Source organism: Micromys minutus, assembly GCF_963924665.1.
Source record: "Micromys minutus genome assembly, chromosome: 6".
Lineage (NCBI taxonomy): Eukaryota > Metazoa > Chordata > Mammalia > Rodentia > Muridae > Micromys > Micromys minutus.
In genome coordinates this window covers 21,926,932-21,950,253 of record NC_137975.1, presented here as the reverse complement: position 1 = coordinate 21,950,253, position 23,322 = coordinate 21,926,932, and the positions used below count along the sequence as shown (strand labels likewise).

At 37.6% G+C, this 23,322-nt stretch overlaps 1 protein-coding gene across 1 annotated transcript in view; it reads right to left on the bottom strand.

Moving 5' to 3' along the window:
• Positions 1 to 23,322, bottom strand: part of THSD7B (thrombospondin type 1 domain containing 7B) — a gene marked incomplete at both ends in the record, with an annotated part of 731,038 nt that overhangs the window by 325,946 nt on the left and 381,770 nt on the right. The window contains one exon of the mRNA XM_080917661.1: positions 21,968 to 22,071. Coding sequence (XP_080773787.1) covers positions 21,968 to 22,071 — 104 coding nt within the window. The remainder of the gene's footprint in view (positions 1 to 21,967; positions 22,072 to 23,322) is intronic.

Sequence of the window (23,322 nt, the reverse complement as noted above, 5' to 3'; positions counted from 1 at the left end):
TACCTAGAAGCCAGCTTCAAAGAGACTGGATGTTGTAAATCCTCAAAATGGCTACATCCTCCAAGGATTTATAAATTTTTTCCCTTATAACATCTAATGAACAATTGGATTGTTTCAGGAATTTTTGCTTTGTTTTGTTTTATATTAATATCAAATTATCCTCTGATACAGGACCACAGTAGCTATATTTCAGAAATAATATCCTTAGGTTCGGCAACTTGAGGACATATCATTGCAGCATATCCTCATAGAGCCCATGAAAAATTGGCTTATCAACTACCATGTGATCATCTAATTATCATAAAAATACCTTGGTTAGCATATGAATAGATTTGATAGCTCAGATTAGTCTTGGGAAAACAAAATAGAGAAGATAACTGGAATAGAAATATTCTTATCACAGTCAAAATATGTAATCAAATTCCCAAATACATAAAAGAAGAGGCAAACATATGTTCTATCAACATCACCTAGGAAAATCTTCCAGATACACTTAAAGTTCATTGCCCTCCTTGAATAAATATTACATTTACAAATTATTTCAATTCAACTTCTTGATGTTACACATTTTTCTCCATGCTTTTCCTTTTATTGTTGGAATATAGGTTATAATATTAGAAAGTACCAAATCAGAGAATTAAGAAGCCCTAATTAGGCTTCCATGAGATATGGTTTCAAAATCGGTGGCACTGAATGCTCCTCCTGAGGGCCCAGATTTAATTCTCAACACTCACATGACTGCTCATAGCGTGTAACTCCAGATCCAGGAAATCTGATGCCAGTCCAGGGGCACTGCATACATGTGGTAAACAGACATACATACAGCCAAAACACCTATAACCCATAAAATGAAGTGATTTAGAAAAATAGCTACAGTCTTAATTATGCCTTAAGAAGAAAGGATTCTTTCTCTGTCCAATAACCTTCCCCAGCTACTCTGCCATTTCAAAGAATCATGTCACACACCAACCATTGTTTTTTCCTAGTAGTTAGTTCTCAGCTAAAGAATGAGCTTGTATAGATCAGAATGTTTTCAATACATGGGGAGATTGTTTATTAAAAATGACTATGGGGAATTTATCCATCAGGGAACTGGCTAGGGTGAATTCCTAAAGCATTTAAAAAATCTTTCTGAGTAAAAATGCCAAACATTCTTTTGGAATAAAAATAAGACTGGGATGTTGTAAAATCAATAATTTAGCTTTTCCTTTTGGCCTTTGATTTCTTAGTTCTAGTGGTTCACTGAAAGTACAGGCTGTGGTCAGTTGTTTTTGTTTGTTTGTCTGTTTGTTTTCAACACATGCAGGCTACTCATGATGCCAAGATTTAAGAGTTAAAATAAAAGTAAATTAAATTAAAATTATATATATATAATTATACAAAGTGTGAAATTGTAAATGACTGTTGTACTAGATTTTGAGATATATTATGAAGTCATTGATTTATGAAACCACGGTTCAAAAAACACTAAGACTTGGCATGCTACTTTACATGAGTGACATGGCAAAAGTCTTTTACATCATAGAGTGGAATAGACCAGCAGTTAAGGACACTTGCTGCCTTTGCTAAGGATCTGTATTTAATAAACTGTACCCATGACAGGAGTTTCACGGCCACTTCTAACCCTAATGCCAGGGCATCTGATGCCATCTTCTGAACTCCATGGAAACTACGTGTGCCTGTGCGTGTGCGTGCGTGCGTGCGTGCGTGCGTGCGTGCGTGCGTGTGTGTGTGTGTGTGTGTGTGTGTGTGTGTGTGTGTATGTATTCAGGCATACAATAAGATACAATTAAGTACATCTTAAAAAAACATGGAATGGTAGGAATGGCTACTTGGGAGAAACATTATATCCAATCTGCCTTTTTTCAAAGTATATTCATAAGAATAAAGTGCGGTTACATGTGATGACAGTCTCAAGTGGGATTTGTCTATTACAGCACCAGATATGGAAACGAGGTAAACACCGATACAAAGTTTTCTCCGCTTCATATCAGGCTCTGGATGCTGCCAGTATTTTACAATCTTATAATATGCTGATAAGGCTGGAAGTAGAATATTAAGCTGGAAATGTATTTGTAAAATACGTAACAAAACTCATACGAATCTTTTTTGTTCTTTTCCTTTTCCTTGAGGGATATGACAAGGGCGGGGCTAGACCCTGCAGGACTAGGAAGTGAACATGATTGACATGCATCATGTAAAATTTCCAAATAATTACTAAATGATATTGTTCTCTTAAATCAAATGATATAAATGCAAGAAGCCTTGAGTGGCACTTTTCAAAGGAAAATAATTTACTGAAAAATATTCCTGATGAGATACAAGTCATTAAAAGAGTTATCTTCAGGCTTCGGGGCTGCTTCCTGAAATCCCGCCTACTAGGAAGGCTGAGGCGATAAACCTGAATTTTCCCTGGTATCATTCTTCATAGCCACTTGAAGATAAACCTGCAGACACAGCTTGCAAGGTCGGAAATGACTGCCCTGCTTGTATCCATTTTTCTCTGCTTCCCAAAATTCTGACTCCTTTCAGGAGGTAGACGCTCCTTTGAGTGAATTTTGTCTGATGTCACACAGTCTACAGAGAGGGAGACACCCCTAGTGGTCACTCTTGCAAAAGCGAGGTTATAAAATAGTTCAACTGTGAGAGCAAGTAAACCAGGAAGGCTCCTAAGACTTGAAAGCTAACAACATCTGCTAGGAAAAGATCAAGGTGGGCAGAGAATACAGTGACAGAAAAGAATTTGAAGGTGCTCTTGATTTCAAACGTCTCTGTGAGTATGTGTGCACGTGTGAATGTGTTTGTATGAGTGTGTGTGTGTGTGTGTGTGTGTGTGTGTGTGTGTGTGTATTTTCTCTTGGTGTAGGGGCTTCAACACGGCCTCCTGTCTGATAGAAAGCAAGAGCTCTACCTTTAGACAATATCCACATATTTGCATCATTAAAAAATTTCATCAGGTACTAGAGGGATGGAGTGGTTAAGAGCACTGACTGCTCTTCCAGAGGTCCTGAGTTCAATTCCCAGCAACCACATGGTGGCTCACAACCATCTGTACTGATGCCCTCTTCTGGTGTGTCTGAAGACAGCTACCTTGTGCTCGTATACAGGAAATAAATAAATCTTTAAATAATTACTTTAAAATATATGATGATATTTTAACTTACTGGGCAAAAAAAAGTATTCCTGCTTTTAAAATGCTATTTGCAAACATTCCATAAACATGCTTAAGTTTTAAAAGGCATAGCTAAAGCCCACATTTATTTACAACCTGGAGAAAACCATTTTCATAGGGAAAAAAGAGAAGTAAATATATTAGAACATGTAAAGGCAGAGCAAGGAGGTCTAAATGTAGCACGCAAAAGAAAATACAAAAAGAATAAAATGCAATTCTTATCTATTAGGTCTACATAAGTCTTAGAAGTTTGCCCAGTAAGTATCGGGAACCCTTTCAGAATATTTTATTATGGTAAGAAATAATCTAAGTGATATTGATGATGTCCATGGTGATGACTAACACGGTGAAAAATGTGTAAAAGAATGGAGAAAATGAATAAGAGGCACGAACATAGTTTATCTAAAAATGTATGCGCTAAGGGGGTGGTTCTGTTATTTGCCGGGTGTCTTATCCGACCTATGTGCCACAGAATTCTCTTTGTTGCAGTTTCAAGAAAAGTAAGAACAGTGTATAAGTAAATGGGGAGACAATACCCATATAATAGGACAGAATTTAAGTGCTAAAGATCCCCTCATCTGTATGTTTATTCTTTTTAAGTTAATGACTGCAAAAGGTAATATTTTATGAAAAAGTATCAATGGGGATGGGTTGTGATCAAGTTAAGGATGAAATGTGTTTTCACCACAATGCAAGTACAATTTTTGTTGTGGTTATTTTTAAAATCTGTTGACCAAGATATATTAGCTTTTTAGAAACAGAAAAGTCAGATTAAGTGAAAACATGAGGTATCTTCAATAAAGTATGTAATGAAGATATAATTATATTATTGCTGCTTAATAAAAAAATCTCAATGTTTGTACTACAATATGATCAATTTTAACTGTGTGCATATGTGTTTGTGTGACCGTGAGTGTATGTATGTATTTATGTGTTTGAATGTATGTATATGTATGTATATGCATATATATGATGTATATGTAGGTATATGCTTGAATGTATGTGTATGTATAGGTACCATTGTGAGTATATATGTATGAATGCATATGTGAATGTATGTGTATGTGAGTGAGTTTGAGTGTATGTATGTGTGTGACTGTATATATGTGAATATGAGAATGTGTCTGTGTAATGATTTCTATATGCTTAGCCCAGGGAATGGCACTATTAGGAGGTGTGGTCCTGTTGGAGTAGGTGTGTCACTGTGGGTATGGCCTTGAAGAGCCATCTCCTCCTATCAGCCTTCAGATGAAGATGTAAAACTCTCAGTTCCTCCTGTACCATGCCTGCCTGGATGCTGCCATGCTCCTGCCTTAAAGATAATAAACTGAACCTCTGTAGCTGTAGGCCAGCGCCAATTAAATGTTGTCCTTACAAGAGTTGCCTTGGTCATGGTGTCTGTTCATAGCAGTAAAACCCTAATTAAGGCTGCATATGTGTGTTTGTGAGTATATAAGTATGCATGCGTGTGAAAATTTATGTGTGTGAAAAAAATGTATGTGTATGTATGTACATACATATGTGTGTAGGTGTGCATGTGTGTGAGAATGTGTGTGTAGGTTTGCATGTGTGTGAGAATGTGTATGTATATGTGTGTGAGTGTGTGTATGTGTGTGTGATATGTATGTGTGTACATATGTGTGTGCACATGTGTACATGTATGTATGTGTACTTGTAGATTTGTTTTTCAGAAAGGCTATCTAGTATGTCACTATTAATTCACTTGATAAAAGAAAGTTTGGCTGGAATGACGAAAAGTATGAGCGATTTTGCATTTTTCTGCTTTGTTTTATTTTCAGTAGTTCTATACTCATTTTATTCAGCACAGAAACACTCAAGAAATGGAACCCATTTTTTCCTGGGGCCTCCAGTCTGGAACATGTTCCTCCCTCATTGAATTACATCCCTTGGTTATTATTCTTCAAGGGTCAGAAACAAAACATTCCTCTGACAGCACGCCTGGTGCCTCAGTTGTCTAAACAGCAGTCAGAGTTTGCCATGATATCTCATGCTATTGTTCCCACTTCTCCCCTTCTCCCCCAAGGCTCCTCAAGTTATGTACTTGTAATTCCATACACATTGCTTTTCTTGTCAGCAATAATACCGACCCCTGAAAATGTCAATGCTGACGAACAATTCTCCAGCAATGCTCAGCACAGTTAGTGTTCTCCCAATCCCCTCCACAGGTCTTGGTGTCTGAGGCTTCATGCTGCTGGCTTTCTACTGAAGCCCTGACCACGTCTTTGAGTCTATGGGTTTTTTCTAAAGTATCCAAGCTCTAGGCACTGACTTAACTTTGCACCTCCTCCTAGCTAAATGCAATGTTTATGGGTGGGTGGTTCTCAAGTTATCGCATACAAAACTTTGGCTGATGTGCCTCCAAACTTCATCTCTACTCATCCCAGTTAATTTTTCTCTTAAACCATGCACAAATCTCATTCTTATTCTCAAACACTTTCAAAATTGATCCATTTCGTCCCTCTAATGTTAAGTGTGTGTGTGTGTGTGTGTGTGTGTGTGTGTGTGTGTGTGTGTCAAGATCATCATTCCTATGGAAGGTTCTAGTGACCTAATTGGCCACTTATCTTGCCTTCCCACTCATGGTCTTCTACTCAATGGGCAGGTGACCCCAAGTCCATCTGTCTTCTAGGTAAAACCTTCCGTCAGGACCCATTGCACGCACAGCAAGCATATGATGTCATCATGGGATACGAGTGGCTGCTGCTGCTCCAACTCTCTGGAATCTTCTCTCACTGTTTCTCGTGCTGGCGTTGCTTGCCCAAGTTCACCGTTCCTTAATAATCACTGAGTGCTGCAGCTTCTTTCCTATCTGTGAGTTTCACATCTACCAGACATAAGCATTGTCTACTCTGTCCCTCCTTCAAGTACCTGCTAGAAAGTCTCTTTCTCTACAAGTGTTTCCTGCTAACATCACTAAACTTAACTGTTTCTTTAACCCCACTTCTTTATTTTTTTTTCTTTCCCTATTAAGGTTTCTCCACAGCATTCACCACCATTGATATCAGATGCTAGAAATCCATTTGTTGGTAAGTTATTTCTTTCTACGCCACATTTATTATAGAAGATAAAGTATTTTATCTTCTATATCTATTTCTATGTTTCAGCATCTAGAACTGGTGCCTGGTGTGTAGTAGGTATTCATTAATGGTCTTTACAGAGAATGAATGCATCATGAAGGTATGGCCACACAAGCCTGCCTGAAAGAGCCAGAAGCAAACACAGAAAGCTGGCGAGGTCAGCACCGGTTGCCTGGGAGCCGGGGAAGGAAAAACCAGAGCAGCTGTTCCCAGAGTAGATGAGGGCTGCTGGGTTAATGCCCATCATAAACATTAACTGGCCAGCTGTGAGGCAGTGTTCCAGCACACAGTGTGTTTTAAAAAAGTCGGGATGAGAGAAGATTCAATGTCACACCATAAATCATATGAGATGTTACAGATCCTAGCTGTGAAAACATTTCTATCTCTGTACCATAGAGAGGAGAATTCCAGTGAAGAATGCTGTAGCTCTCACAGGCTCCCAGTAATAAGTGCTACATTTCCTAACCCCATTGTTTTCCAGACTTCAGAGTTTCCTTTAGAGGACCCTGTTTCTATCCCTCCTGGTCTGGCTTATGTTCTATTCGCCTTATGTGCCACATGAGCTCTTTCAACGTTCACGCACGCACGCACGCACACACACACACACACACACACACACACACACACACACACACACACACACACACACATGCTCAGCCACTTCCTACACTTCCCACATCAGGTGCTCACCTACTGATGAGAGCAAGGTGCTTTCTGCTTTGTTCTAGTGAGTTTTTTCCTTTTTCTTTTTCTTTTTTAAATTGAATATTCTCTGCATTTACATTTCAGATGTTATCCTCTTCCCCCAATTCCATCCCCTTCTCCACTGCCCATTGCTCCCATGAGGGTGCTCCCTCTCCCAACCTTCCTCTCCCACCTCAGCACTTTGACATTCCACTGCACTGGGAAAACGAGCCGTCACCTGACCAAATGCTTCTTTTGATTTCAGAAAATGCTTTCCTCTGCAGCATATGCACCTGGGGCCGTGGGATTCTCTGTGAGGACTCATTGGTTAGTGTTTTAGTTCCTGGGAGTTGTGGTGGGTTTGGCTAGTTGAGCATTTTGTTCTTCCCATAGTTTTGCAGACCCTCTCAGCTCTTTCAGTCCTTTCTCTAGCTTCCTCATTAGCCTCATCATGTTTTTCCTCTGTATCCCTTCCCACTATTCACTTTCTCTCACAGCAATCTTTCCCACCCTTTCCTGGAGTCTTAGCAGTATCCCAGCATCAGAAGCTTTCAGGTAGCATACGTTACATGCAAGGAAATTATCTCCACTATTTTATATAGATTTGCTAGTACGTTTTGAAATTTTCATTTTTCCACTTGGAGAAGCCTGAATGCATGGTCCCTGCATAGACAATAGTCATTCACAAGCATGTCCTGTAATGTTTCATTAAACTGCATAACTTAACTTGGGTGAAACACATATGAGATACAGTTATCATTAGAAGGAAGAAGAAAACAAAGAGGAAGAGAGCAAGGGAGGCTGGAAGAAGGAATGGCAGAGAAAGAAAGCAATGAAGGGAGGGAGATAGTCTCTGAAGTTTGCACAACCTTCTACAAATTACAGAGTACTTGTTAGGGTTAACTTCTTAATTACAGATTAGAAGATACTGCTGCTATAAGAAATAAGGATATTTTTTAAAAAATAAATTAACTTTTTTTTCCTTTTTCTATTTTGGGAGGGGAAACATAAGAGCATGGGCACACAGGAATAAGAAGCAATTTTAAAAGCATTAGGTTTTTAAATGCTATGTTTAATGAAATTCCTGTTTGATTTCCCTTAGTACATGCAATGTAGCAGAACAATCCTATTTGTGAGACAGCCCTGTGAAGCTGTAATCAACCTTTATCTCCTACCACTCATTACCCAGTGCATATGAAATATTTTCATCAGGCATATAACAGTGACACATGACAATTCTCCTATCAGGAATATTGTTCAATATTTTATCACCCAATTGAAAGAACTGTGCAAAGGACTGCCTACAGCATTGTGTTTTATAGTCTAAGGGCAATTTCCAAAAGCCACAACAAATCTATATAGAGAGATGGTTTACAGCTCTTATGTTTCACTCGCTTATGCCAAATCAATTTTCTGTTCGGAATAGAGAAAGTATGTGATGCGGGAGCCATGCTTCAAACCTAAAACTGTGTATAATATTTAACCGCCAGTTAACTCTACAAGTTTAGACATTCTTTAACATGTACAATGAGGTGTCATTCTTCAAAGAAAATTGTCTCTTCAAATCTTTCTATATTTCAATCGAGGTTGGCAGCCGCAGTAAAACATTATTTTCTAACTGCCGTTGAGATTTCTGGCTCTCTCCGAACATGAACACTATAGCATAAAGTACAATCAATAGCTCTTGTAGATCCTCTTAGACGTACTTGTATTTAAATAAAGAGCACACCAATTTAGTTTAGTGGAGTTACAGTATGCTGCCTATGAGGGAGACAATAGGCACCTTGGGTTCAGTCCAGCAGTGTGAGAGGAGCAAAGATGGATAGTACCTACTTTGTAAGAATGCAGAAAGGCACAATGGGTCTTTGTTGCTATAAGTTTAGAAATTGCCATATATATACAATCCATTTTCTGAGGATCGATTAGCTTCTTTTTAAATATTGGAGACATTTTCAATTGAATTTGTTGGCTTTAAAAATGTTATCAAATCTAACCTGGTCTCAATATGTTTACATGCACATGGTTGGGATCTTAGAGATTCACTATTTGATATTTCCTGAAGTCCCCTATAACCTTAACATCTAAAAGTCTTCAGAAATGACAGTCTAGATGTTAATATATAAGCCAAGAGTAAACAAAATACAGATCAGGTAGGTGTGCCGACTCAATCTTGTAATCCCAGTCCTTGTGAAGCCAATTCAGGAGTAGTAGGAGTTTGAAACCAGGTAGGTGAAATATAGTTTCAGACCAACTTGGACTACATTAGGCAAGTATCTAAAATTAAAATAAAGTAAATGTAAAAAAAATAACCAAGAAAAAAATATTAAGAAAATAATAATGAACTGTTTTTTTTGGAATTGAAATAGGGTAGGCAATGTCACAAATGTGAGTCGAATAGTTTACTATGGACTGCGGAAGACAGGACTCTCAGCTTGAGGTTGTTTGTGGTGCTGCTGAGTGTGCTGTGATGGACAAGCCAAAAAGTAAGAAGTCACAAGTTCCAGTTGCCATTGGAATGACCATCTTCTGTCGGATGCAGGCCTAGGTGCTGGGGTTTGTTGTTTCCAATGATGAAGAAAATGGAGCCACAGAGGGACTTCCTGAAGATTTGAAATTTTTCTCCTTGTGTGAAGAGCCTATTGTGGGTGGTGTCATCCCTGGGCTGGTAGACCTGGGTTATAAGAAAGCAGGATGAGCAAGCCAAGGGAAGCAAGCCAGTAAGGAATACCCCTCTATGACCTCTGCATCAGCTCCTGCTTCCTGACCTGCTTGAGTTCCAGTCCTGACTTCCTTTGGTGATGAAGAACAATGTGGGAAGTGTAAGCTGAATAAACCTTTTCTTCTCCAACTTGCTTCTTGGTCATAATGTTTTGTGCAGGAATAGAAACCCTGATGTAAACAGGTCATATAGTGGGTCATAATAGTCATAATGTCAAACCAGATGATACTACACAACTGAAATCAAGAAAAACACTATTTAAGAGGAACTGAGTAAAGACAAAGAAAACTGATGAAGACAACTTTTAAAATGCGACTAAGGACTTACATTTACAGACAACATATATACTGTGAATTCTCTTCGTTGTTTAGGAAATTATTGGCCATTAGAAAACATTCAGAAGGAAGTTCTTAGAATGATAACGAAAAAAGAATCAGGCATTTAGAAGGCAAGGAAACTATTTCCCTACATACAACATATTCACTTACAGCAAGCAAAGGGAAAAAGTGACTTTTGTCACACTGGGTTATCCTCAAGCAAAGTTACTTAAGGATAATCATAATGTTTTTTTATCACTACATGATGATAAGTATAAAATATGTCCGACAAAGAAAAGTTCAGAGTGTATGTCCGTCAAACAGCGTTAGATCATTAACAACTTAAAATGAAGAGTAATATCAGCAGATAATAGCAACCATGGAGATATAATTATTTTTCTGGTAATGCAAAGTAGAAAAAACCACTTATTAAACACCAACTGTGCACACCACAAATTGGATTGTTGCAATAATACCAATACAAATTAAACCAAGCAGGCCCTAAAATACAAACATGGATTTACTAGCTCTTTCTGTGGAGTATAATTATACCATTTACATCAGTCTAAACCCAAACTCCCAGGGTAGTTGCTGATAAGATGGCACATTATTCAACATTTCCGTCTAAGCAAGTGTTTCAGAATTTAATTATGAGTTTGAAATTGTGCAATAGTCATATTTCCATCTACCATCTAATTGTAAATTCTGAAGTGCCTTAGATCCACATATTGAAACAAATGATTTAAAAAATAAATAAATAAAATGTGTTTTGCACTACTTTAAACAAAAGTGCATTAGTAATTAATGTACAGCTATACACACAGTTAAGCAATTATCTTGTCATAAACCATGAGTGTATGTTATAGGAACTGTTATTTGTGTGGGCAGCATTTTAAGTAGTCCTGAAAATGACGGGAGGTTTTTAAGAGTAGATGTGTTTGAGCAGAGAGACTTAATCTGGAGACCATCTCTAGTCATACAGCAGGGCACATTTTTTTTAACTTCACAGGGATTATATCAGAGCCATAAGAGGCTCACCCTGAAACCTTCTACTTTCTATGTATGACTATGTACATGTAAGTGTGCATGTGTGCACAAGCACACATCCAGGGTTGTGCACATGTCCCTTGGTCATGGTGCAGACTTCATGCGTGGGTGAGTAAAGCCTCTTCAGGGATACAGAGCAGAACTTTTATCCCAGTGGGGAACAGAATCTTCATCTTCATACACATCTTGGAAATAGCACTTGATAACTGTCTGAATCATAGTCTCAGCACTGGAAACTCAGATCAGTAATATTTTATCTTCAGCTCAATTTTTGTTTTAATTTTTTGCATAATTTATGAAATACCCATGTTTGAAATGAACAGATGCAACTTTTGTTCTCTTGGAGATTAGTTTCTCATTAGGACAGTTTTTTCCCACCTGGTTTAAGTATATGCACACTGTTTCTTAATGCTTTTAATATGTCATAATCTGATCTTATTTTAAAATGAAATCATATATATTAGAAGCAATCAAATGAATATTTTTTCCACTGAGGAGCAGTTGAGCATTTTTTAATATTAGTAATTGTTGTTTGATGCTGTCAGCATTGTAAAATTTGCATTGGGCTTTCATACAGTCTTTATAGAACTTTCTGGTATCTTGTGTTCACGGACTATTTAATGGACCTTTTCCTCATTTTTTTCAATTTTATTGGATATTCTCTGTATTTACATTTTCAATGTTATTCCCTTCTCCCCTACTCTCCTCCCTCTCCTCCTCAAGTTGCTTCCATGAAGGTGCTCCCTCCCCAATCACCCTCTCCACCTCAGTGCCTTGGCTGCCCTCATGACTTCCTGACTGTTGTGGGCACACAACTGGATGTCTTGAGAAAGCTAAACTGCAATTGCAGCTACTTGCTATAAAAGTGGCTGAGTTCCAGGCCAATGTCAACCCAAGTCTGAAGTAATGAGCTTCAAACCTAAGAACCTAGAGCCATGGTTTCTAGCCTCTAAAGTCCAGAGCTACAATAACCTAGTCCACTGTACCAGAATCTGTCAGCCTCAGTACATAAGCCTCTTGTACCCAAGGGCCCAAGTCTGTCAGCCCCAGAAGAGCTATTCCTCATCTGTGAAGGACTTCTAAATAGAGCCAAAGACTTCAGGTACCTGATTGGTAATATATTTCCTATATCTTTATTTTTATATTATTTGCCACACGGATAAGCAAAAATTATCATATAAATTATACCATGCACTCAGAATATCCAGTTGAATAATGCACAATCCCTATATTTCAAGTGCTACAAACCATAATATTTGTACATCCGAGGGATGGTACATTTGTCACACAGAAAGAGCAAAAAGCAAGAAGTTCACACTGAGAACCTGAGTAGTTGCATGAGGGATACCAGGCTTGGCTAGAGACAGGCAATGCCTTGGGATGGTGCTAGAAGAACATGTAGGAAGACAAACTGTATCCCAAGGTAAAAGGAAGATGGTAACAGCCTAGAATGATGAATGAATCTAGCACGTTGGTGATGCCTAGTCACTGGCTAGTGCCTGAGCATCTCTAGGAGAGAACGGCAGAAGGAGAGCAACATCTGGCTTAGGAAGATGTTTTGGTCTTATGGCCATGGAATGAATGATTATAAGCAGCCACTGAAAAGTTGGTGTCTGAAAGTAGAAAAAAAATTATTTTAGAGTCAGCGACTTTTACACATCTGTATGTTTGCAAATGAATGATGTTCATGTGAAAATTCCAAGCCAGAGAGATAGAGAGAAAGATAAAGAAATCTGTTGTTTATTAGATTTGGAGTTATCACTGCAGCTTCAATACTGGGTGAGGGTCATCTGATCAAACATTGTAGTCAGAGAGATAAATGATAGAAGGAAGTCATGAAGAAGGTAGGGTGGTCCAAGTAGAGGAGGAATCAGACTCAGACCTGGAGTTTGAGGATTCACATGTGGACGCCAGGAGAAACATCACTGCAGAGATAAGCACCAGAGCAAGGAAGTTCTGTGAGCCAAGGGTGTTTACTGCAGGATGTCAGGTGGGTTCTCAGGAAACTGCTGAGGAGGGGTCTATGTGGACACAGAGACATTTTGTAAAACAGCCCTCTCTTTCTCATCCGTCTTTCACCTTATTCTGTTTCATCATCAGGGAGCAAATGAAGAAGTTAGACTTTCTTCCTTCTAATTCCTGAATTTACCTATGCCTCAGCCACACCTACTCACTATCTTCAGATGCTGCCAAACTGTCAGTCATTTTTCTCCCCCTTCCCAATTCCATGCATTCTCCAGTGGTTGATTGTGTCACCTTGTTTTCATATTCATGCAAGACAGACAGTTTTTTTCTTTGAACTTTGAGCTATGGTGTACTTCTTTTTTGGCCATCTCTGACAGATACATCAACATAATCTACTCGTAAGCCATGTCCTCCAGACCTTCTTCCAAAATCTATGAATTTTTTTAAACTTCAATTTATTATGTTGAGACTAGGCTTCGTGTACTCAGTTATACCTATTCAATTAATAAACATAATATATTTTCTGTCTTTAAACAGAAACTTGATCATGGCACACAAACTGTTTTAAAATTATTTACCTCCATACATTTTACAAGACTATATGTATGTTAATTAGTGAAATAACTGTGCTGGTATTTCCTGAAAAAACACCAGGCTGTAGACAAGTGAGTATAGAAATTTCTGTTGCATAAGAGCAATAGCCTCTATCTTTCATAACCCTCTGATTCTCTCTCTCTCTCTCTCTCTCTCTCTCTCTCTCTCTCTCTCTCTCTCTCTCTCTCTGTGTGTGTGTGTGTGTGTGTGTGTGTGTTTCTAGACAGGGTTTCTTTTTGAAGCCCTGGCTGTCTCCTAGAAATCCCACAGTAGGCCAGGCTAGCCTCAAACTCTTTCTACCTCTTACTCCCTAGTGGGGGGCTTAAGGTGTGTGCCACCAACTCTGGGCGTGATGGCCTTTCCCTCTTCATTGGAGCAATCTGAACAGTTTTCACATGTTACCTCTACATCAAGCCTTTCCCAAAGGAAGATGTTTTGGCCCCATAGCTTCCACCATTTTCTTCAGACTTAGTTAATATCTCTCTTGACCACCAGCACTTTACTTTTAAGAACCACATTAGCAATATCCATAGCCCCTCTCTCTAGTGTAATTATTTCTATTTTCCTAGATTTACAAGGAATAATGAAATTAATGCTTCCAGAGACACCATTTGTAAAAGCATCAGCAAGATGGAACTAATCTGCTTAGGAAATTGAGGCTCCATGAAGAACAACTGATGTAGTTGATCTAACCCCACACAAAGACTGAGAGGCAGAACTGACCATTGGGACATACTGCTTTGTATTTGAAGACAAGGACTATTCTGTTGACACTTGCCTTTCAATACTTGTCCTCATACTGTGGAATCACAAGATGTTGCCTACAACTTTTAAGTATAAAGTTTGAAATACATGAATATAATAGGTAGCTCTTGATATTTGTTAGGTTGCTTTTAATGTTAACCCCGAAGTCACTAAGATAATATCCAAATGCAACCCCTCTCATTGTGTATTTGTCATGAGTTCATTTTGTATTAATAATTTATGCCATCTTTTATTTTTTCCTTTGCATCAGCCAGTCCTCATTGGTCTATATCAAGTGCTCTCCACTCATTGTGATGCATTTCGTGGTATGTAAGATTAGCTACTGGATGGCATTGATTTCTTTTTCTTAAATGCCTTTTATATGTGCTCCTTCTAATCCACCCCCAGTATTACTATTCTAGTGTGAGCCTCCGGATTCCTTCTTGGCCCAATTTCAAAGACTCCATGAGCTCCTATCTTTCCTACTTTTAGTTTCAATATTTTTCATATCCTTCCAGGAAACCAGCGATGTGAAGAGCTCATTAACTTTAATTCACTCCAGTAGGTTTTACATCACTTCCTATATACCCAGATTAAAATGGGCTTATTTAGTTTTTGTTTTAGCCATTTGTTTACAGCCTGCTTAGCCTTAAAAGATACTGTTTTGAGCCCTACTCATCTGTTTGAATTCAGAATTTCAGACGAATTGAGCCTTAACATACCAAAGTAGAATTTACAGTCACTGGCACAGGTGGGAGCTTCTTGCTCAGTTGCTTCCACCTGGAAGGAGCATTGAGGTTTGATTTTCATTTGGAAATGTATACACACAAAGATTCACAGACCTATCTTCTTCTGCTACTGTCCTGAGAGGGAACCCTGGGTAAACAGACAAATACCTCCACCTTACGTGCACTAGTGCTAAAGGAAGCCAAGGTTGAGCTGCTACTTAAAGGGATAGGATTTGGCTCTTCACAAAGACATGTAATCTTATTACAAGTACTAGTTTCCTGTAGACTTTGAAATTAATTTCGGCATTCCTGAAGGGAACCTAGTTCTGGACCAGAATTCTATGGCTGGAAGAGAAACTTCTCACTCTGAGTTTTTAAAGCAAATGACTGCATTCAGCAGCTGAAGTTTCTTTTATCCTTCTTCAGCCACCAGCATCCATTTCACTAGAAAAATTTCTTCTGAGGATATGAGTGAGGTGACCATGGGGGAAAGACTACTCTCTTCTTGGAATCACAGTTTATTATATTAAAAGCAGAGGGGCTAGTGCAAGAAGATATTACTGAAGCAACAGTTAGTTAACACTGTGTAACTAAACCATTCCGCCTAAGGCTGCCCATTTCCTTTAATATTTATATTTAATTTATCACAAAGTTTTAAAATATGCATATTTTACCTGCAGCCAATACAAAAAGCCACAGAGATAATCCTACCTTGAAACACACAAAGGAAATGAAAAATGCCTCAAAGAGCCATGACTTACTTATATTAAAATTCAATCTCTACTGTGAACTGAGCACTCCACTCTGGAAACCAAAGCCTATGGCATTTTTAAGCCTGTCTTTCTGTCATGCTCTTGGGATGTCTTAATTTTGAGGGTTGTCATACACTGTCAATTTAATTTCCACAGTCTACCCCAGTCACCCTTATTTTCATTCTTTCAGCAATTATATTTAAAAGAGAAATGTTTCCAAAGAATGACTATTAAGAGCTAAGGAGAAAGATCTGTGGTTAAAAGAACTTGCTGCACTTACACAGGACCCAGGTTTGATACAAAGCACCTATTGGTGGCTTATTATTTTCTTTAACTCCAGTTTCAGGAAATCTAACTCCCTTCTCTGGCTTCCTTAGCAGCAAGCACAAAATACTACAAATATATACATGCAGGCAAAACACTTATGCACATAAATACTTTTTAAAATGGTTCATATACTCTTTTATGATACTTCTAATGAATCTTTTGGTACCTTGAACTGAGCAATAGATTAAACTAATAAAGAGTTTTATGCACTCTGATAGAACATTCTGGCACTGTTGTATTTATGTTACTGGTATTTTGTTTCCTTTACATAGGATTTGACCACATAGGGAAGGCTGGTTTGAATTTGTGTTCCTTCTGTCTCATCCTCCAGTGTTGGAATTATATGCACAACTATGTGAGACTCATGAGTATTCTTTAATAAAATGAATACAGAAGCCAGAGCACTTTTCTTCTACATGAATAACGGTTATCCAGAACAACTTCACCAAAGATATTGACACTAGTGTGCCAGATGTCAGCTAAGCATTTACTCAGACGAGTACTTACACCAGATACCCTAGTATATTGAGCTGGGAAGTAGAGTCATAGCATTCATTCTGTAGAGAGCATGTGAAGATTTGAGTTAGTGTGTAAGGATCAGATTAAGCACAGGTTGAATGCGTTGGGAATGTAAGCATGGCCATGTCAAGGACCACAGTGTCTCAGACACATGAGAATGGCAAAGGTCCCCCCTGGTCTGTGTGTGAATATTGACACTGTGTGCAGAAATTGAAGACTACAGCATCCTCCTGTGTGTTAACAGCCTGGGCTTGCTTCCCTATAAGACCTCCTACTTGGATTAGCTAATCAACATCCACCTTCAGCTGTCTACAATAAACCAATGCCCTCTATTCTGATATATAAAATAAATGTGCTGAATTTTCAGGCTGCTACTGGTGCTCTGAGCATAAGGCCAGCTTTTTTGTACTACATTTGTGTGTGTGTGTCCTTTTTTCATTGTCTTATTACCCTAATCAGGTTTCCCAGACTCAAAGTTGTGCAAGGTAGCCACACCATTCCATAAATACACAGAAATAAACATAGATGTTTTCATCCCTTACAAATGTTATATTGTTGTTTTGGGATACTTCTCAGTGGTTCTTCATTCCTGATTACAAATGCCTACAGCCAGCGAAAACATAGCTCATTTCTAAGTCAAGAAATACCCCAAAAAAAACCACCCTATATTTCTTCACAGAGAACGCAGTCCATCCTCTTTCAACAACAAACACAAACCAAGTGAAATGACCAAGGCAAAGACTACAGATATCTCTGACTACAGCTTAAAACTATTGTAGTCAACACCTAGACATAAGTTTCTCCCAGTGAGCCTGTAGAAATAACCTTTTGGTTGTGATCTATGTAAGTGAACAGGTAGAATCAACCTTTGTAACAAGAGCATACTTCTATATGGAAAATAAGAATGGAAATATTTAGAAGTTTGTTCCTTGTCTCCCCAAAATGAATATGTCTACTATGGAAGAGGAAAGCAGAAATGGCTGATGTCTGTGCTCTGGAACTTGAATGTTTCCAAAGGCTCATAGGTAAAGGCTTGACCTCTAGTCTTCAACACTAGGGCAAAGTAATGGAACCTATATAAAAAGGGAAGTAGCAAAGGGGGGCAGATCTCTGAGGCTGCACTCCAGAAAATGATGCTAGAATCTGGGCTCTCCCCGGAATCTCTCATTTTTACTTCTCACTGTCAAGGAGTTGGGTAGGCTCCACAGTCACATCTGCCTGCTGTGACATGCTACCTCAGTTCACTTCCAAAAGCACTGGGTCAAATGACCATGGACTTGAGGTCTTCAAAATAGAGCCAATGTACATTTTTCCTCTTTTCAGTGATTTTTCCAAGGCATCTTCTCCCAGTGTCAGAAACTAACACTCAGATCTACAGTTTTGACAACTGATTGATAAGCTAGGATGTCTGTGTATTTTCAGTACTCATTCAAGTACACAGTCTGTATGTTTTCAGACTGTGCATTTGTGCTGCATTTCTATGTGTTTTCTAGACCAAGGTGGTTAATAAGTTAATGATGGGTGGGTATCTTTACCTCTCCCTTTGTTTCTATGAAAAAAAATCACTCAAGACAAAAATTGTTACTCAGAGAATTAAAGTACTCCGATTTACAACATTAATAGATTGTTCTGAATGCAGTTCATGTAAATTATTGATTGATTGGGGGACTTTATGAATATAGACTTTACAGGATATGATTTGTATAAGCTTGGGAAACTGAATAAATCAAAATTTACAAATTTAACCACAAATTAAAGAGTCTAGGAAGAAATTAGGTTATAAAAAATTATGACAGCGGCCATGCCTTAACAAAATAATAGACATGTGCACATGCAGCATATATAATTTAATCTTTGGGAACCAAATATTATTACCACTATACAGTTACAATTTTAGGGCTCATGGTTTCTTTAACTTTTCCTAGTTATTCCTTACTCTGCCCTTCCTTCAAAAGTAATGTTAACCAAGATTTATTCTTATACTGGATTATTTCAGGAATTTTTAAATGTAGAAAAACACCTAAAGTTTCAGAAGATTATTTTAAAAGGCAAAGGAAACAGATTCCCTTAAACTGTTGTGTGAGAAGTCTATGCCTCTTGCTGGGACAAAAACTAATTAAGAAAACAAAAAAGATTTGATAACGATCAGTGGCCTCCTTCATTTCTCATAAATATTATTCAGTGAAAGTAAACTGAAAAAAAGTGCAGGTACTTCAAGATGTCAAGAGCATCTCACACACTAAAAGGTAATCCTCTATCTCCAGTTTTATCTCCATCATATGCTACAACGTTGTCTTTCTGGTAACAGAGAACACTTGACATTTAAACACGAGGTACAGTCCAGAAGGAAAACATCTGGGTTCTTTGGATCCAGCTTTAAAGGAGTCTGTGTGGGAAGTAAAATTAAAATTACTTCACGAATAATTTCACACTTCTGGAATTTTCAGGACCCTTACATTTTTTTCTTTGTATTACTAAAACATTTCCCTTTTTAAGCTCAGTGATTTTTTTTAAACATGAGTATGTATAGTTCTTTCTTCTATATTATTTTCTGTCACAATATTTGAATTGTATTTCTTCTTTATTCAAATTAAGCATAATTTACTGGGTTAAAAAAGTCTGACAGTCTATGAAACATAGTGCATCTTACACAGAACCTGAATTCTCACTCCCCTGCAGAAGGAATTAATATTTTGCTATTGCAGTAACTCTGCCTGATTTTTTCCCCTTGATCAAAAGAAAATTTCATAAATGAGTTTTAAGTGGGTAGCAACTTAACAAGTAAACAACATAAATGTAATAAAATAAAGCAACATGGCTTTATATTTCTAGAAATATAATTATTGGAAATAATGACATGAAGGGCAGAAGCACATACACAGTGGGTAGGATATACAGCTTCTAAGTCTATTGCTTAGTTAAGCCAATAAAAGGCTGAAGGGAACTGAAGTCATGGATTTGTCTGTTGACAGGAACTAGAACTCTCTTTGTCCATTCAGAGATTTTAAAGAATCTCACAGACATCTAGGTTTCCTCTTTCAAGGCTTGTTAGAAAACATGTGTAAATATACCCACACTTTGCTCTACACCAGTGGTTCTCAACCTTCCTAATGCTATGACCCCTTAATATGAATCTCCATGTTACAGTAACCCACAACTGTAATATTACTTGGTTGCTATTTCATAACTGTAATTTTGCTACTGCTATGAATTGACATGTCAATGTCTGATAAGTAGTATATCTGGTATGGGACCCCTGGGAAAGGGTTGTTCAATCCCCCCCAAGGAACTGTGACCCACAGATTGAGAGCAGCTATCATAGACAATTTCTAAAGTTTCACATTAGAATTGACTGCAAAGCTAGTCCCTGGGCTTGAGAATGAACTGTAAAGAAGCAAACCTGCCCAGCATAAGGTGTCAGTGTGAATTGAATTTCTGAAATGGCACTGAATGGAAAGAGGAAATCGTTACCCATGAGAATTTACTGTGTGGTCTAAGCTCATACTTCCTTTGAACTACAGCAGATCCACAGAGAAAAGATGAAAGGTTTCCAAATTATACAGTCTCCATCAAACTGGATGCGACACACACAGACAAGACCTTTGGAAGAGAGTTCAATGTCACTGTAAGACACAGAGAATCCCCATAGATACGACTCCTTGCAGGAATAGAACAGGGACATCAAAGTGAAATTAGGTACTTGTGGCAGTAGACGTAGTAGATGTGTGTTGTGTTTTCCTGGATAGCATATTGCTAGGCTTGTGGACTTCTTTGGTTTTGGACTTGCTTCCCACCCTCCCATTCTCTTTTTCAGGCAAAATGGCCTCCCTTCCAGGGATGATATCTGGTTTTCCAGTTCCCTCATATTTTGCCTCTAGATAAGAGATAAAGTTAGGTTAACATAAGAGGATTTTGTTCTCTACTGATATTTTCATCTTGCCTTGATTGTGATGTAGACTAATACCCCATTCCCCAGCCTCTGAAGAATTGATTTGCTCCTTTTCACTTTCCAAAGCTGATGCTGATACCCCCTGTGTTTGGGAGATGGGCTTGTAACTTTTTCTAGAAGGTTGGGACCAGAGATCACTCTTTCATTTCTCTCAATGATAAGCTTGACATGAGTCTTTTTCAATCATTTTGACTTTGTTCAACCAAGAGATGTAGTTTCTACAAAAGGTGTTTTTCCCTTGGACTTATTTAATAATTTTCCCCATGTTCATTCTATTTTTATTAAACTCTAGAAGTTTAGTGTACAACTTATTGTATTGTCTTTAAATTTAATTCCTTCCTATATATTTTTCTTTGTTTTTTCACATACTAGAGGCCTTTTCAACACCTTCTCTTTTACTGTTAATTATATAATACTAATTTATTCTAATAATACTAATATACTGCTATTAATATTTAAAAGGTTTTTATTGGCATTGAGGGCATGTTGCTTGGTGAACAAACAAGAACATCCAATGTGCAATATCTGACAATATTAATTTCTATATGTCATTATTTGTAAGTCAGGTAAAGAAACCCAAGATTTTCTAGGTGTAAATGTACAAATGGGGCTAGAAGGGCATTAGTACTGCCCACAGAAGCAAGAAGAGCAGAAGTAACAGTCATTCCATTTTCAGTATAAAGCCCTATCATGTTCCATGTAGTTAGCCCCTGTACTAGGAATAAAGCAGAAAAGGAAACAGCCCAAGTCACTGGGTCTTCTTCATATATTTGCAGTCTTTTGTAGAGGTACTTAATAAAATATCCTTTACTTCAGACACAGAAACCTATCATAGTGTCATTTACAAGTTTTAATACTCTTTCTGTGCATATTACAATATTACACATAGTAAAAAAATACACACACACATATACCCACACACTAGTGCTTAAACGAGAATCATTAAGATTAGTAGATTCACTCAGTTATGTTTTCATTCATATATTTAATCAGCAAATAAACATATAATGTAAACAAAGTGTAATAGGCACTTTCATATCTATTTGAGCATCTCCTCAGCATCTTGGCTGATATCCAACATACATTCACAATATAGACATTGAGGTCAGTTATAATTGAGTTGTATTTATCATTGTTTATTTTTGCTTTACTACTGAGGTGCAGAGAAAGGCTATGTTTAAATGATGATATTTAACTATCAACACTTACTAATGCCAAGAGTAAATTTAGTGATAAATATAAATAGCTCAATACAAAAATATCACAACTTGCCCAGATACAAACAACCAAGTACATAGAAACATGACTTTAAAACCATTCATGAACATGAAGTCATTTAAAGTCTTTCTTACCTCTTGTCTGCAGCCCCTTCCCACATGCTTCACTGCTGCCTGTTCTTCCCTGCCTGATAGACTCTGGAACCAGGATACAAGGGCTCCATTTCTGTGGCTTCCACCTGGGACAGAACAGAACTTTTAGCACAACACATACAGAGGAAGTACATGCAACACTTGACTTAGAAATGCAGAAATAGAGAAGTCCAGAGTTCAATTAGCCTAGATTTGAAACAAATAATGTTTGGTATTATAAGGCTTGCCAACTACCCATGGAGTTGAGGTCATGGACCCCAGAGATGAACCTACAACTCCTGCTTTTCCAGACTGGTACGTTTCTGACTACATTCTAAATCCTTATCAGTGTACCCATGTACAAACGTAGTTCTTACTCTTCATGAAAGTTTTTCTCTGCAGAAAATTGGGACTACAGAAGAAATCTACAATAGCTCAAAATAAAAAGAGCAGCAAACCATAGGATGCCCAACTCCAACAAATACTTCTACAATACATCCTCTACACATACAGTTCAGGGAATACTAGGAAACAGTAGACAGCAGATTTTAAGAGTTGAAGAATCATGACATCTGCATTGCAAAAATAACTTCTGTGTATGACAGGAAAGCTGCACCTAAGGAATCTCAGGAAAATATGGCAGCCTCAACCAGGCCTGCATAATGACAACATCAGTTGGTATGACAATACCAATATAAGACATCTCAAAGGACCTAATCCTACATGAAAAACTCTAGGCAATTAACGGTTGTTGAAAGAGGGAGAAAATGTCTTTTACAGAACCAAATCTGATGCTAGTTTGTCAAATACCAAATAGTCAGTCTTAAACAGATATATGTATGAAAAAGATATAGGTATGTGTTTACATATATATGTATATGTGAATATGTATATGTGTACATATGTATGTGCATATATGTGTATATATGTACATATGTATAAGTATATATGTGCATATTTGTATATGTGTATATGTTCATATGTGCATATGTGAATATGTAAATATGTGCATATGAGCTTATGTGTAAATGTGTATGTGTGTGCATATGTACACATGTGTATATATGCATATGTGCATATGAGTATATGTGCTTATTTGTATATGTGTATATATGTATAAATGCATACATGTACACATGTACACACATACACATGTATACATGCATACATAAACACATTTATCAATATATGCATGAGCATATGTATATACCTGTTACAATAAATAGATACTATAAAATTCAATCCTAGCTAGTGCTGGGGATGATAATAGTTGACTGTTGTCTTCTCTTTCCAACTCTGGTTCATGATTAAAATTGCAATTTTCTTCTGGGAGTTTGAACATTTCATGTGTGAATCTC